The following is a 14233-nucleotide window of genomic DNA, read 5'->3' on the forward strand; positions in this document are numbered from 1 at the left end:
TAGAGACTGGGAAAGACTGTGGGGGCAGGGGGCTCTCACTGGTATTGGGTAAGGCTTTTCAAGTGTGGTGAGTTGGGGGAGGAATGTCCACACCCTTGTAAGGAACCCCTAACCCCTACCTAGGCTCCATAGGGGCACCCAATAAATTCATTCGTTCTCTTGAGTGAACTTTGGAGGAATTCTGTCTCAGTTTGTCCTTGGGATCGGGGTGGGGGTAGAAACCGCTTTCCTTCTCCCCTAGGACAGGAAGTTTACCCTCCTTCCCTCTGTAATTTGTCTCATTCTGTCTATTGTACCTGGAAATAATGGTACAGGCTGAAGACCCGATGCCAAAAATCTGAAATTCCAAACGTTCCAAAATCCAAACTACTTTTACATCAATATGTTGTCCCAAGTGGAAAACTCCACACCTGACAAAATTATTCAAGCCACTGCATAAGCCAGGCACAGCAGGCAGGCCTGTGGTCCTCTTGAAGGCCAAGATAGAAGGATCTCTTGAGCTCGGAAGTTTGAGTCTGGCCTGAGCAACAGAGCAAAACTGTTTCAAATAAAAGAAAATAAGACTATAAAATAACTGTCTATATGTGTAAGGTGCATGGATATGAAGATTAAATGAGAGCAGGAGAGATGGCTCAGAGGTTAAGAGCACTGGTTATTCTTCTAGAGGTCTTGAGTTCAATTCCCAGAAACCACATGGTGGCTTACAACCATCTATAATGGGATCTGATACCCTCTTCTGGTAAGCAGATACAGCATTCATATACATAAAATAAATAAATCTAGTCAGGTGGTGGTGGCACATGCCTTTAGTTTCCAGCACTCAGGAGGCAGAGGCAGATGGATCTCTGTGAGTTTGAGGCCAACCTGGTCTACAGAGCGAGTTCCAGGACAGACTCCAAAGCTACAGAGAAACCCTGTCTCAAAAAACCAAAATAAACAAAGAAACAAACAAATAAAAAACATTAGAGGCTTCTTCTGATGGGCCTGGTGGCACAAATCTGCAATCTTAGCTACTTGGGTGGCTGAAACAGGAAGAATAAAGTTCAAGGCCTCCCTGGGTAAAATGGCTAAGGCCCTGTTTCAAAATTAAAAGTGTTTTTTGTTTCTGTTTTAAGTCTAGGAATATAGCTTACTGAGAGGCCCAAGATTCAACCAATACCATGTTAGCCCAGCATAGTGATGCATGCTGTCCTAGCACTCAGGAGATATAGACAGAACTGTCAGTTAAAGGCCAGCCAGAGCTTCATTGTTCTCAAAAGACAAACAGCAGCGAGTCTTCCGCTGCCTGGATTTCCTGTGGTCTATTTCCCATCAGAGCTTGCTTACCAAGTTCAAGAGTTCCCGAAGCATTTCCAGTGGAATACTAAACTCCTTATAGGTGATGCCATTGAACAGCGGAGAGACAGAAAAACTGGAGCTGATGGTTGAGAAGTAATACTCAGGCTCCAAAGCAGTCCCATCAGGCAAGCAAGACGCTGTCAGGAGAAAACAGTAAAACAAAAAAGACATGACTGACCCAGATAATTCCCCATAACCAACACAGCTGTGCATATTGTTTTTGTTGCTACTACAATTCTTTTTTAATCTCAGGCTTCTCCGCACTCACAGCCATTCTCTTGCTTCAGTCCCCAAGTGTTGAGATTACAGGAGTGTCATGGCTCTCCTTGTTTAAGGAAGGGAGGGTTTACTCTGGCTCATATTTTGAGGGTACAATCCATTACTGCGATGAAAGCATGGCAGGGGAAGCTGTGGTGGCCTAAAGCTTGAGGCTGCTTGATCACATCTGGGTGAACTGGGATGCCAAGAGCTCTCCTTGTACTTCTAGAGATGTGTGTGTGTGTGTCCCCATCCGTGTCCCCATGCACGTGCACATGGGCACAGGAGCCCATGGAGGCCAGAAGAGAACATCTGACCCTTAGAGCTGGAGCTTCGGGTATTGTGAGTTACCCGGTGAAAATGAGGGGAACTTAACTCAGGTCTCTCTCTGCTTTCTACCTTTTTAGATCAGGATGTGAGCTCTCGGCTGCTACTATTCCAGAGTAATGCCTGCCTGCCTGTTGCCAACTTCCTGACATGATGACGGTTATGAGCTTACCCTCTAAAACTGTAAGAAAGCCCTCAATTAAATGCTTTCTTTTTCTTTTTTATAATTTTTTAAGATTTGTTTTATTTTATATGTGTGGTTGTTTTGCAAATATGCAGATATGTGCACCATATGTGTGTCCATTGGATCCACTGAAATTGGAATCACAAATGGCAGTGAACTACCATGTGGATACTGGGAAGTGAACTCAGATCCTCTGCAAGAACAGCAAGTGCTTTCTTCTCTCCCTTCTGGGAGGGTGAGAGGGAGGGAACGCAGTATGAGTGGATTTCGGTTTACCTAATTGTGGTTACCAAAAGTAGAAGGTGGCTCCCATAATGGTGTCTGTATGAGTCTTTGTGCTTTCTGTTAATATTCTAATCCTTACCACTAAAACTTACATTTTTGAAAAAAAAAAAAAAAAAAAAAAAAGAACAGCAAGTGCTCTAACTACAGAGCCTCCTCTCCAGCCCCTAAATGCTTTCTTGTATAAGTTGCCTTGGTCATGGCATCTCTTCAGCAATAGAATAGTGACATGACTTACTTTACACCTCTCTGAAAAAGTCATAAAAGAATATGAAAAAAAAGCAAATAATGGACTAAGCCTCTGAAACCATAAGAAAGCCCCAATTAAATGCTTTATTCTATAAGTTACCTTGGTCTCACAGCCAATAGACCAGTAGAGCGCGCGCGCGCACACACACACACACACACACACACACACACACACACACACACACGGTGGGGATATTTTAAAATGAAAACAGAAAACAAAGCTCACCACTCTAAATGCATGATGACAGAGTCCTCATTTTGCTGAGAACCCACTATCTGACACTAGATTAACATTTATGGTCCCAGAAGAAACCTACCTTCAAAGTAGTGAAAGGCAGATCCTCCAGGAGAGCTGGGTGGGGGCATACCACGCTCTGGGCTCACCTGAAAGCCATAGGTACAGATCAGAAAAGAACCCGAAAACCAATCACGCATCGCAGACGCTCTCTGCCAACTGCTGTCCACACTTGAAGTCCAGCATCACAGCCTTACCTCCTCGCTGAAGTCTACTGCTGTCGCAGCATTTTTTGCTGTATATTATAACATCAGTAACTATATATTTTATATTTGTTTACTATGTTGAATCTGCCTCCCACCTTCTTTTGGGGATAAAGTCTTGCAATGGTAAGACTGGAGCTCGCTATACAGACCAGGCTGACCTCTGCTTCCTGAGTGCTAGGATTAAAGGTGTGCACCCTGACACCCAGCTTGAGCTGAATTTTTCTTGATGTTTTGTGTCCCCTTTTCCCCATGAGTCACACATACATGCAAACATACAAACATACACACAACCATGCATGTAGGGTTTTTGAAGAAAATGGTGTTTATAGAACTGCAGGGTCTTATATATATGAGGCAATACTTCACTCCTCAGAATGATATACTATTTTCTTAAAACATGAAATAGCATCTTGCTATGTAGCCCAATCTGCCTCAAATTCATGATTCTCTACTTGAGCTTGATGAGCACTGGGACTGCAGGGAAGTGCTGCTGAGACCATTGCAATTATACACTTCCTTGTTTTCAAGATAACACCTTGTTTGTTTCCAAGACAGGGTTTCTCTGTAGCTTTGGAGCCTGCCCTGGAACTAGCTCTTGTAGACCAGGCTGGCCTCAAACTCAGAGATCCACCTGCCTCTGCTCCCGAGTACTGGGATTAAAGGCACATGCCACCGCCACCTGGCCAATTTTTAAAATTTTTATTCATTATTTCTATGTGTAGGTGAGTGTCCGTCTGAGTTTAGCTGCAACACACATGCAGAGGAGCTCTTCAAAAAGAAAAGGTCAGAATTCCAGAAACTGGGAGTTAGGGGGTTGTGAGTCGCCTGATGTAGGTGCTAGAAGCTGAACTCACATCATACGCAAGAATAATAAACACTCTTAACCTTTGAGCCCCAATTATATATTTTTTGCTGGTGTGTGTGTGTGTGTGTGTGTATACATGTACGTGTATGTTTCATACAAGTGCACTTTTGTGTATGTGGAGGTTGGAGAACAACCCTGGGGCTATCTGCTGGAAAGACATCCATCTTCTTTGAGACAAGGTCTTTCATTGGCTTAAAGCTTACCAATTAACCTAGATTGGCTAGCCAGCCAGCACAGGGATCACCATGCTAGGCTCACAAGCATACACCGCAAACACTCAGCATTTTTCCTGAGTTGTGGGGACTGAACTCAGTTCCAATGCTTGCAAAGCACATACTTTACAAACCAGCCATTGCCCCAGCTCTCAATTACATGCTATTTTTAATTTCAATTTTAATTTTTTTTTTTTTTTGGATTTTTCGAGACAGGGTTTCTCTGTAGTTTTTGGTGCCTGTCCTGGAACTAGCTCTTGTAGGCCAGGCTGGCCTCGAACTCACAGGGATTCGCCTGCCTCTGCCTCCCGAGCGCTGGGATTAAAGGCGTGCGCCACCACCGCCCGGCTTAATTTTTATTACATTTTTTATTTCATTATTCCATATGAGCATTTTGTCTGTCTGTATGTCTGTCTGTGTACCACATATGTGCCTGGTGTCCCCAGAGGCTAGAAGAGGAACTAGAGTTAAAGATGGTTGTACACTACAATGTGGGTGCTGGGAGACCTTCAATTACATACTTCTTACAGGCACCAACTGTCTCAGAATAAAGTCTGAGAAGGGTGATTTAGTTTAGTTGGTAAACGACTGGCCTACCACATAGGAAGCCCTTGGTTCAATTCTCTGGTGGCTATTCTTGGTTGTCAACTTAACTACATTTGAAATCAACTACAACCCAAGAGGTTGGGTACATTCATAAGGGATTTGTTTTGTTTTGTTTTCGAGACAGAGTTTTTCTGTGTAGCCTTGGCTGTCCTAGAACTTTGAAGATCAGGCTGGTCTTGAACTCAGAGATCCACCTGCTTCTGTCTCCTGGGTGCTGAGATTAAAGGTATACACGACCATAACCGTTGGGATTTTTCTTTCTTAATTAAACCATTTGAAATGGGAAGACTCACTTTTAATACAGATCTTTTGAGGTGAGAAGATTCACCTTTAATTTGGGCCATACTTTCTGGTGGCAGCCTATATGAGGACATGGCAGAAGGAAGCTTGCTCTCTTTGCCTGCATGTTCTCACTCTTGCTAGCAAGGCTATTCCTTCACTGGCATTACAGCCTACTTCTTTAGGGTTCTGGTGTATACTGAAGACCAGCTGAGACATCCAGCCTCATAGACTGAAAAACTACTTGATTCTTGGATCTTCTATTGGTAAACAGTCACTAGCTGGATCACAGCCTGTAAGCTATTCTAATAAATATGAACATAGATTCATCTATATATGAACACAGAGTCATTCTATTAGTTCTGTTCCTTTAGAGAACCCTAACACAAACCCCCAGTACTACATATGGTGGCAATATGTAATCCCAGCACTAGGGTGATAGAAACAAGAGGATCAAGTTCAAGGTCATTCTCAGCTCCAGAGCAACTTTGAGGCCAGCTTGGGCTAAATGTCTCAAAAATAAACCAAACCAAAGCAAACAAAACCCCAGGAGAAACAGAGTTTGACAACAAAGCATTTCACAACTATAAAATCACTGACATAAACAGAAGGCTGGCACAGCAGTGCTCTCCTTTGTTCTCAGCACTGAGAAGGCATAATCAGAAATGTGAGTTTGAGGCCAGCATGTATGTAGTAAGATCCTCTTAAAAAACAACTTGTCTTGCATGTGTAAAACCCTAGGGATTGATCTCTGGTACAACGATAAATATGTAATTTTAAAAAGCCAGGTGTGCTGGTGCATCCTTGGAATCCTAGCACTGAGGAGGCTGAGGCAGGGGGATCAGTGGAAGTTTGAGGCCATTTTAGTCTGCAGGGTAAGTCCCTAAACAAATCTTAAAAGGGGGGCTGTGCAGTGGTGGCACACTCCTTCTTTGCATGAACATTTATTAAAGCTCTTCCCCTGAGCACTCCTCTGGCCCCAGCCCCACCTGAGAAATGCTGGACACACTGCTGGTCTTCCTCTTCAGTGTGCCCTCCTGACACACAGTTAGTAGATTGCTGGGTAGGATGGAGCGGAAGTCATTAAAGGAACGCCTTCGGACACCTTCTAGCTCCTCTGGGATTCTCAGGGAATGTGGAGGGACTTTGGGAAAGAGTTTTGAGAGGAGAGATTCTTCTGAGTTGCTGTACCGTCCAAATGATCTGGAGATTCCTATCAGGCATGGGATTGCATACTTGCAAAGGTATTCTAGAAGATCAAGTGAGAGTTATAACACAAGAGTTACTTATGATAGCCACAACGCAACAACTTGTACCACTAGCTAACATTTTACAAACTATTCCTGACAACTGTGAAGGCTGAGAACAAGCCATAGTTCTAAGGTTAATCCAAGTGTTAACTGATGACGTTTTCAGTCTGTCATGACCAGAAATGTCAGATTGTATCTCTATCACATTTGCTTTCCTTGGGAGGTCTTGATCTATCCATGGCACTTCCCAATCAGTATGTGCTTAGGTATGTGACCACTCCAGATTACATTGGTTGCCCTATTTACACTCTGGGAAAAGTGACCTACCCCCATATTATATTGGGCAAAATGAAGACTCAGAAGGGTAAAGTTACTTGTCAAGGATACTTGGCATTTGTATACAGAACTATGCTTGTAACCCCATGTGGCCTCTCAGTATACCAGCACACAAATGTAATCTAATGGAAAAGTTTCTATTCATGAGGTGTATAGAATAAACCAACAAAACAAAGAAACAGAAAACAAATAAGGGAAGGGAAAGGAGTAGGTAGAAGTCCTACCCTTGCAATCCCATGAACTGAGTTTCACTCCTGGATCACATGGTAGAGGAGAGAACTGACTCCCAAAAGTTAGTTTTCCTTTGACCACACATATGCATACCTTTAAGCTTGAGTATGCACACACACACACACATGCGCGTGTGCGCGCATTCACACACATACACACTCTTACAACACATTATACACAGATTCAAATAATAAATGAAATTTTAAAAATTGAAAGTAAAATAGTCTGGAGGATTTCTAATCATACCTTTTTCTTGAATCTCCAAAGCCTGGCACATTCCCAAAAGGACATGCATAACCTGCAAGAGTGCCTCTAAAATCTGTAACAGTCAAGAGCACAAAACAAACCTGTTAACAAAATTAGTACTACAAAATTCAGTCAAAATTTGAAGGCGCTTTACACATTATCTTGATCAACCCTATCCATTTCCCCACAATAGCTGTGCCAGGGGCTAGCTGCTAACCTCACAGACAAGCTTCTTCTAAGCCTGGACCAGTACTGTCTTCCAAGGACTTGTACCCACTGCTCTGAGTCATTTTTCCTTCGCTTTCTCTAAATAAGTCTTCAAAACATGTTTCCCTAGTTAAAAGGGCTTAATTCTTTTCAGTTTTACTCTGCATGATCATAATTCTTCATGACTCTATGTCATCTGCTTACCACTGTACAACAGATCAACTTCTCTACATTTCACATGAAGTGTGGGACTCAGAACACACACAAATGCTCTGGGGACACAGGAACTCACCCAGACTAATCCACATTCGCGGGAGTCTAGACTTCTTTGTGGGAACCACTAGCTTTCAGTTTTTATTTTTTTGTGAATACTTCACATTGTTAGTTACATAAAACATTTAAATAATTGTCTTTACACACGTTGGTCTTTGCTTTGCTTTCTACATGTTGTTCTTAAGCTATGAAACTTATGCAGCTGGTATTTTTAACTTTCTCTTTGTAGCTCACTAGACTGAGACACAAAGTCAGGCAACTAAAAGCAAAAAACAGATGTGACAAGATTTGTTCATAAGTAGTCAACATTCTTATATCTTCCTAATACTAATAATACTACTGAAATAGTGGGGTAAGAAACGGCTCAGCTATTAAGAGCATTTTCTGATTTGGCTCCCAGCACCCACGTGGCAGTTCACAACTGTATGTAACCCCAGTTCTAGGGAATCCAAGCTCCTCTTCTGGCTTCCAATGGCACCAGGCAGGGGCATGTGATGTACATACATAGATCCAGGTAAAACACTCATACACATAAAATAGAAGCAAATGAATTTAGTGGGCATGAGAATCGTTTCTGTTTTATATGGTTTATAAACATAGCCTGACACAATTTGATTCATTTGTTTTATGCACTTTATACTCACAGCCTAGCATAGTTTTATTCAATGTTTTAAATGAGTCTGCGTTGAACGCAACCCATCACATGTAGTGAGACAGAATTTTCTACTGGTGGAGTGACATTAGTGATCAAAATTTTAGATTTTGGATTCTTTGTTTTGTTTTTTATTTTGTTTATTTGTTTCAAGACATGATTTCTCTGTATAGCCAAGGTTGTCTTGGAACTTGATCTGTAGACCAGGCTGGCCTCCAACTAGAGATCAGCCTGCCTCTGCCTCCCAAGTGCTGGGATTAAAGGTGTGCACCATCTGATTTCAGATTTTGGATTCTTTACTAGTGACACTCAATCTGTATTTTTCCTAATTTCATCAATTTCATTGTTGGCCACATTATTTTGGCAAACTTTATTCATAGATAAAGCCTTATTGTTTAACACCTTTAATCCCAGCAGAGGCTAGAAGTAATCTGTGAATTCAAGGCCAGTCCACAGTCTACACAGTGAGTTCCAGACAGTCAGAGCACCCTAGAGAGACTCTGCTTTAAAAAAACAAAAATCAAAACAACAACAACAAAACCCCATTCAACCAGCTAAACAAACAAAAAACCAGCACTGTGATGCTGTTCTTGATTGTCACTAAAATCCAATTGAATGGATACACCTGTGAAGGAGTATTCATAATTAACTCATTAGAAATAGGAATATCCACCTTTGTTCTGGGCCACACCTTCTACTGGCAGCCTATATAAAGACATGGAAGCAGGAAGCTCTAGTTGTCTACCTGCTTGCCATTGCTCACTCTCTGGCAAGTCAATCCTTCACGGCATTAGAGTCTGCTTCGTTGGAATTCTTGGGCCTTCTGTTGGTGACAGCCACTGTCGAACTAGCTGGACCACAGCCTGTAAGTCATTCTAATAATCTCATATACATATATACATACATACATACATACACACATACATAAAGCTGTTCATTCTATCACTTCTCTTCTTTAGAGACTCCTAACTAATACAGACTTTGGTACTAAAAGTGGTTCTAGGACAACAGAATTATAGGGTAGATTTTTTAAGTATTGGAATAGACTTTCCTATTTGCTGACACAGTTACTGAAGCTTCTCCTAGAAGCTTGGAGTATTGAAAGCCATGGTGTGAAGTATATTACAAACTGAAGGAGACAAATGCATCTGATTATCCTGATCCACCAACTGTGAGAGGCAATGAACTTGGTGACTCTGTATATAAGACTTGCGACAGTTTATGGGAAAGAAAGGAAAATGATGACACCAATGGTTGCTACCATCTCTGCATAAATTGGCAAAGGGAAAGAATGAGCTCGTGCTTGCTTTAGCAGCACACATACTAAAACTATAACAATACAGAAAGGATTAGCATGGCCCCATGACACACAAATTTGTGTGTTATAGTCATTATTAAACATTTCATATTTTTTTAAAAAAAGTATGACCTTTGATGTAAAATGAACCAGTTTCCAGCACTCAGCATCATGAAGGGCAACAATGAACTAGTGATAAACTGACCAGCTCCAGGCACACATAAACAGTCTAAAGGTTTTGAAGTGAGCCCTAGAAGAGTATCTTCTCTCCAGCAGCCACAGAGCTCAAGTTGCTCTGTGGAAAATCAAACTGAAGCCCTCATTATAAGGTTGGCATAATTACAGCTAAATTAAAGTACCAGCCTCAGAAGGTGCTGGCAGTTAAAAGGCATTAATTGGTAGAGGATAGAGATGTGTGGGAAGACCCTATTGAAGCTCAGAATTTGAACCCTCAGATTCTCAAGGATTTATCTCACCTGAGGAAGCAGTCTCCCCACCCTCAGCAGATGTACTCCCACCCCACCCCCTGAAATACTGCCTTTTCCACCTTTGACTGAGGAAATTAATCCTTCACTGTTTAATTAATCCTAGACAGCAGTGACTTTCTCTGAAGGAAAGGCCAGCAAAGACAATACTGATGTCCCTCAGGGCCCAGCTCTAGACCTATAACCAGACTTAGGGGAGATAAAGTGTAGCAGAGAAGTATGGTCTACTACTACTACTACTACTACTACTACTACTACTACTACTACTACTACTACTACTACTACTACTACTACTACTATAGAGCTTAATGAGTTTGCTAATTCATTCAAGCAGAAGTCTGGGGAATACTAGGTTTCAGGTAGTCCAACAGTCAGTCCAAATATCCAGAAATGAGCATAAATTGGACTGTAGGAGGATTTCTAGGTTAGATAAAAGCTAGCATTTCTCAAGAACTTATGAAATTGGTTCCCATCTGTCAAGAGGAGTCATTTCCTTTACCTCTGGCAGAAGGACATATGGCTACCTTTGGTGCCTATCAGCATATCAAAGTTCATGCTGGCCTCCAGGTTCCCTCAGTATCACAAGTACCTGTTACACATTTCAAAGTCCATGCGAGCATCCTTCTCACCTCCTCTTCTACTGGAAATTCCAAACAGCTCAAGGGCTTCTCTCCCCACAGCTACTGATCTTTCTTATAATCCTGCTATTCTCATTATACTTTCTCCATTCTCTATTCCCTTTCCTTTCCATTCTCTCAGGGAGTCCTGGGTGAACACACCTACTCTCTCTTATTTTCTAACTCTCCTTTACTATGCTCTATTCCCTGTCTTTCCCCTTCTCTAATAGGGGATATGTGGGGGAATGGATCACAAGGGTGTGGGATAATGGTGGAAGGAACATAAAACTGAGTTTATTGATATGGATCCTCTGAGTGGAGAGTCTAGGTTTAATATGGAAGGAATGCTAAAGAAGGAATCAAAAGTTTGTTTGAATGGTTACCAGAAGCATTTGTAAAAAGAGAGCCTACTGAAAAGGAGTTGGAAATGTTAAGGCTCAGGGAAATTGCAATGCTAAAGTGGGCACACTGTGTAAAACCTAATCCTCCACAATGGGAAGGCCCAGAAGACATGCCCTTCGCTAAGCCTTATAATACTTTAAGACACAAACTGTGAGAGGGCCACTGAATCTCTAAAGGCAGGATGATCACAGCTATTACAGTGGGCATATAATGAGTTCTACTGCCGTGAAGACACACTGTGGCCACAGCAACTCTTGTGAGAAAAGCATTTAATTGGGCTGGTTTGCAGTTTCAGAGGCTCAGTCCATTATTGTCAAGACAGGCATCAAGGCAGCAGGCATGACACACATGGTGCTGGAGAAGTAGCTAACAGTTCCTCATCCATAAGCAAAGAGAGAGGGACTGGGTCTGGCATGGGCTTTTGAAACCTGAAAGTTTGCTCCCAGTGACATACTTCTTTCAACAAAGCCACATTTCCTAATCCTTCTTAAATTGTGCCATTCCCTGATGACTAAGAATTCAAATAATATGAGCCTGTGGGGACCATTCTTACTCAAATCATCATAGACACTATAGACAAAGAAATGTCTATAAGCCTGACTTGTAATGGTCAGCAGAGGCAAAGTGAATTTTATGGTGGCATGACTCCTATGGACCTTTGGTGCTGGCTAATCAATCAGGGTATTTCTAGGAAGAAATACATAAAAAAATCTGCTGCATTTTTATTTGATCTATATAAGCAGAAAAATTCTCAAACTCACAATATTGCTCTCTGTCCCCCAAGTTCTGAGATTACAAGTTTTTTAAAAAAGCTTCTGGTTTCTAGGTTTTAAAAACTGATTTTCTAAATAATAAGTCTGATTAAGAACAAGGTTGAGGACTGGAGAGATGGCTCAGTGGTTAAGAGTACTGCCTGCTCTTCTAAAGGTCCTGAGTTTAATTCCTAGCAACTACATGGTGGCTCACAACCATCTGTAATGAGATCTGGTGCCCTCTTCTGGCCTGAAGGCATGCTTGCAGGCAGAATATTGTACACACAATAAATCTTTTTTTTTTTCTTAAAAAAAAAAAAAAAAAGAACAAGGTTGAGCTTGGCAGTGGTGGTGCATGTCTTTAATCCCAGCACCCAGGAGGCAGAAGTCTACAGAGTGAATTCCAAGACAGCCTGGGCTACACAGAGAAACCATGTCTCAAAAACAAAAACAAAACAAAACAAAACAAAAAAACAACAAAATGGATTGGTTCCTGAGGAACTACCTTGGAGGTTAACCTCAGACCTATACATGTACACATATGGTAAAGAAAGGAAATATTATATATGTTGGCAACTGAAACCAGAAAAGTCTCAAAGGCAAAACGTTCAAATACAAAAAAACTTTTCTTCTATGAGGGCTGAAAAGATAGCCCAGTGGTTAGGTGAGTGCACTCAAGTATGAAGACTGGAGATCGATTCCCAGAAACCCATCTAAATGCCCAGTGGGTACAGCTGCCCATCTGTAATTCCAGCCTTGGAAGGTAACAACAAGGGACTGAATCTCCAGAACAAGATGGCTAGCAAGACTAGCTATACTGGTGAGCTCTAAATTTGACTGAGAGAATGAATAAGATGGAAGAGCAGTCAGACTACACCTTTAATCCCAGCAGTCGGGAGGCAAAGGCAGGCGGATCTCTGAGTTTGAGGCCAGGATGGGTCTACAGAGCGAGGTTCAGGACAGCCAAGGCTACACAGAGAAACCCTATCTCAAAAAACATAATCAACAAATAAAAAAAAAAAAAGGTGAGGGAAGCAAAATGGAGGATGTTTCTAACACCAGCCTCAGGCCTCCACATGCAAGGTGCACACAGGTGCCTGTGCATGCATGTACATCACACCACACATACATACAAACAAAAAAGGAAAAATTATCTTCCATGAGCAACTTCAATCAAGAACCTTGAGGAGGAAAGTGAGCCGCCTCTGCCCTCCTTTTTCTGCCCACCTCACACGTGGTATACTGAATGAGACCAGGCTCATGAGATCCTGAAAAATACCCAGAATATCACAGTTGAAAAGAACTGCTATTAACAGCATCAAATAAAGGGGCTGGGGAGATGTGAAGAGCTCAGAGTAAAACACCCAATATCCTCCTCTAGCCTATGTATGTACACATATGTAACAAGACATATACATACACAAACAGTACCAAATAAAACAAACACACCCAATCATGCTTCACACCCCTTTCCATCATTCTGGGTTTTTTTTCGATTAGCATTCAGGCACCACAGTCATCAGATGCTTACCTCATCCCTCAGGGAGGGGTCCCTGTAAGCGACATCGGACAGCAAAGTGACCAGGCAGAAGCTGAAGCTCTCTGCAACTGGGAGGTGCCCTGGAAGACAGGAGGTTCGAATGAGAAAAAGCACCAGATATGGCTGGCTCAGCGTGCCCCTTTTCTCACCCAGCCTGTCAAAGGACCAGCTTAAATGAGGAAAAAAAGCAGGTGTGGCAGCTCAGGCCTGTAATCCCAACACTTAGGCAGTAGATAGGAAAATCAGAAGTTCAAAGTTATTCTCACCACACAGAGAATCTGAGGCCTGGCTGGGATATATGAGACCCCACCTCAAAAAACAAACATATAACAACAACAAAAGAGCTGAAAGAAGACAAGGGTTTGGTTTGCTGGGCTTCTATTCTATCTGTTTATCATAGACTTTTGTAGTAATTTTTAGTTGTTTTTAATTATACTGTGTGTGTGTGTGACACATGTATATAGAGGTCAGAGAGAGGACAACTTGTAAGATCAGTTTTTTCCTTCCATCATGTGAGTCCCAGGGACTGAACCCCTGGTAACTGAATATGAACTTCAACTCTTGTTTTGTGTTGTGAGTGAATATGCACAGCCGCAGCATTCTTGTGGAGATTAGAAGGTAGTCTCGGGTGTGGGTGGGTCTTTACCTTTCATTTTGTTCACGTTCCTTTTTGTTAGTGTTGTACTGTATATTTCCACTGAGCTTGCCTGCAAGCTTCCATGGGACTCCCCAGTCTCCAACTCCTGCCTTGCTGTAGGAGTGCTGAGATAGATCTCCCGGACCTGACTAACCAAAATCCAGCTTTTACATTGATGCTACGGTCTGAACTCAGGACACTAGGCTT

The 14233-nt window shown here is 42.1% G+C and overlaps 1 protein-coding gene and 1 pseudogene across 1 annotated transcript in view; one reads left to right on the plus strand and one right to left on the minus strand.

Annotated features, from left to right (window-relative positions):
- Positions 1 to 14233, minus strand: part of Pi4ka (phosphatidylinositol 4-kinase alpha) — a 125314-nt gene that overhangs the window by 83773 nt on the left and 27308 nt on the right. Inside the window, exons 4-8 of the mRNA XM_085684518.2 lie at positions 13381 to 13469; positions 7165 to 7237; positions 6091 to 6350; positions 2956 to 3022; positions 1327 to 1475 (exon numbers count right to left, since the gene is read on the minus strand). Coding sequence (XP_085540644.1) covers positions 1327 to 1475; positions 2956 to 3022; positions 6091 to 6350; positions 7165 to 7237; positions 13381 to 13469 — 638 coding nt within the window. The remainder of the gene's footprint in view (positions 1 to 1326; positions 1476 to 2955; positions 3023 to 6090; positions 6351 to 7164; positions 7238 to 13380; positions 13470 to 14233) is intronic.
- LOC125411965 (U6 spliceosomal RNA) lies at positions 9596 to 9693 on the plus strand (annotated as a pseudogene).

The sequence above is a fragment of the Myodes glareolus genome, chromosome 2, assembly GCF_982192425.1.
Source record: "Myodes glareolus chromosome 2, mMyoGla1.1, whole genome shotgun sequence".
Taxonomy (NCBI): domain Eukaryota; kingdom Metazoa; phylum Chordata; class Mammalia; order Rodentia; family Cricetidae; genus Myodes; species Myodes glareolus.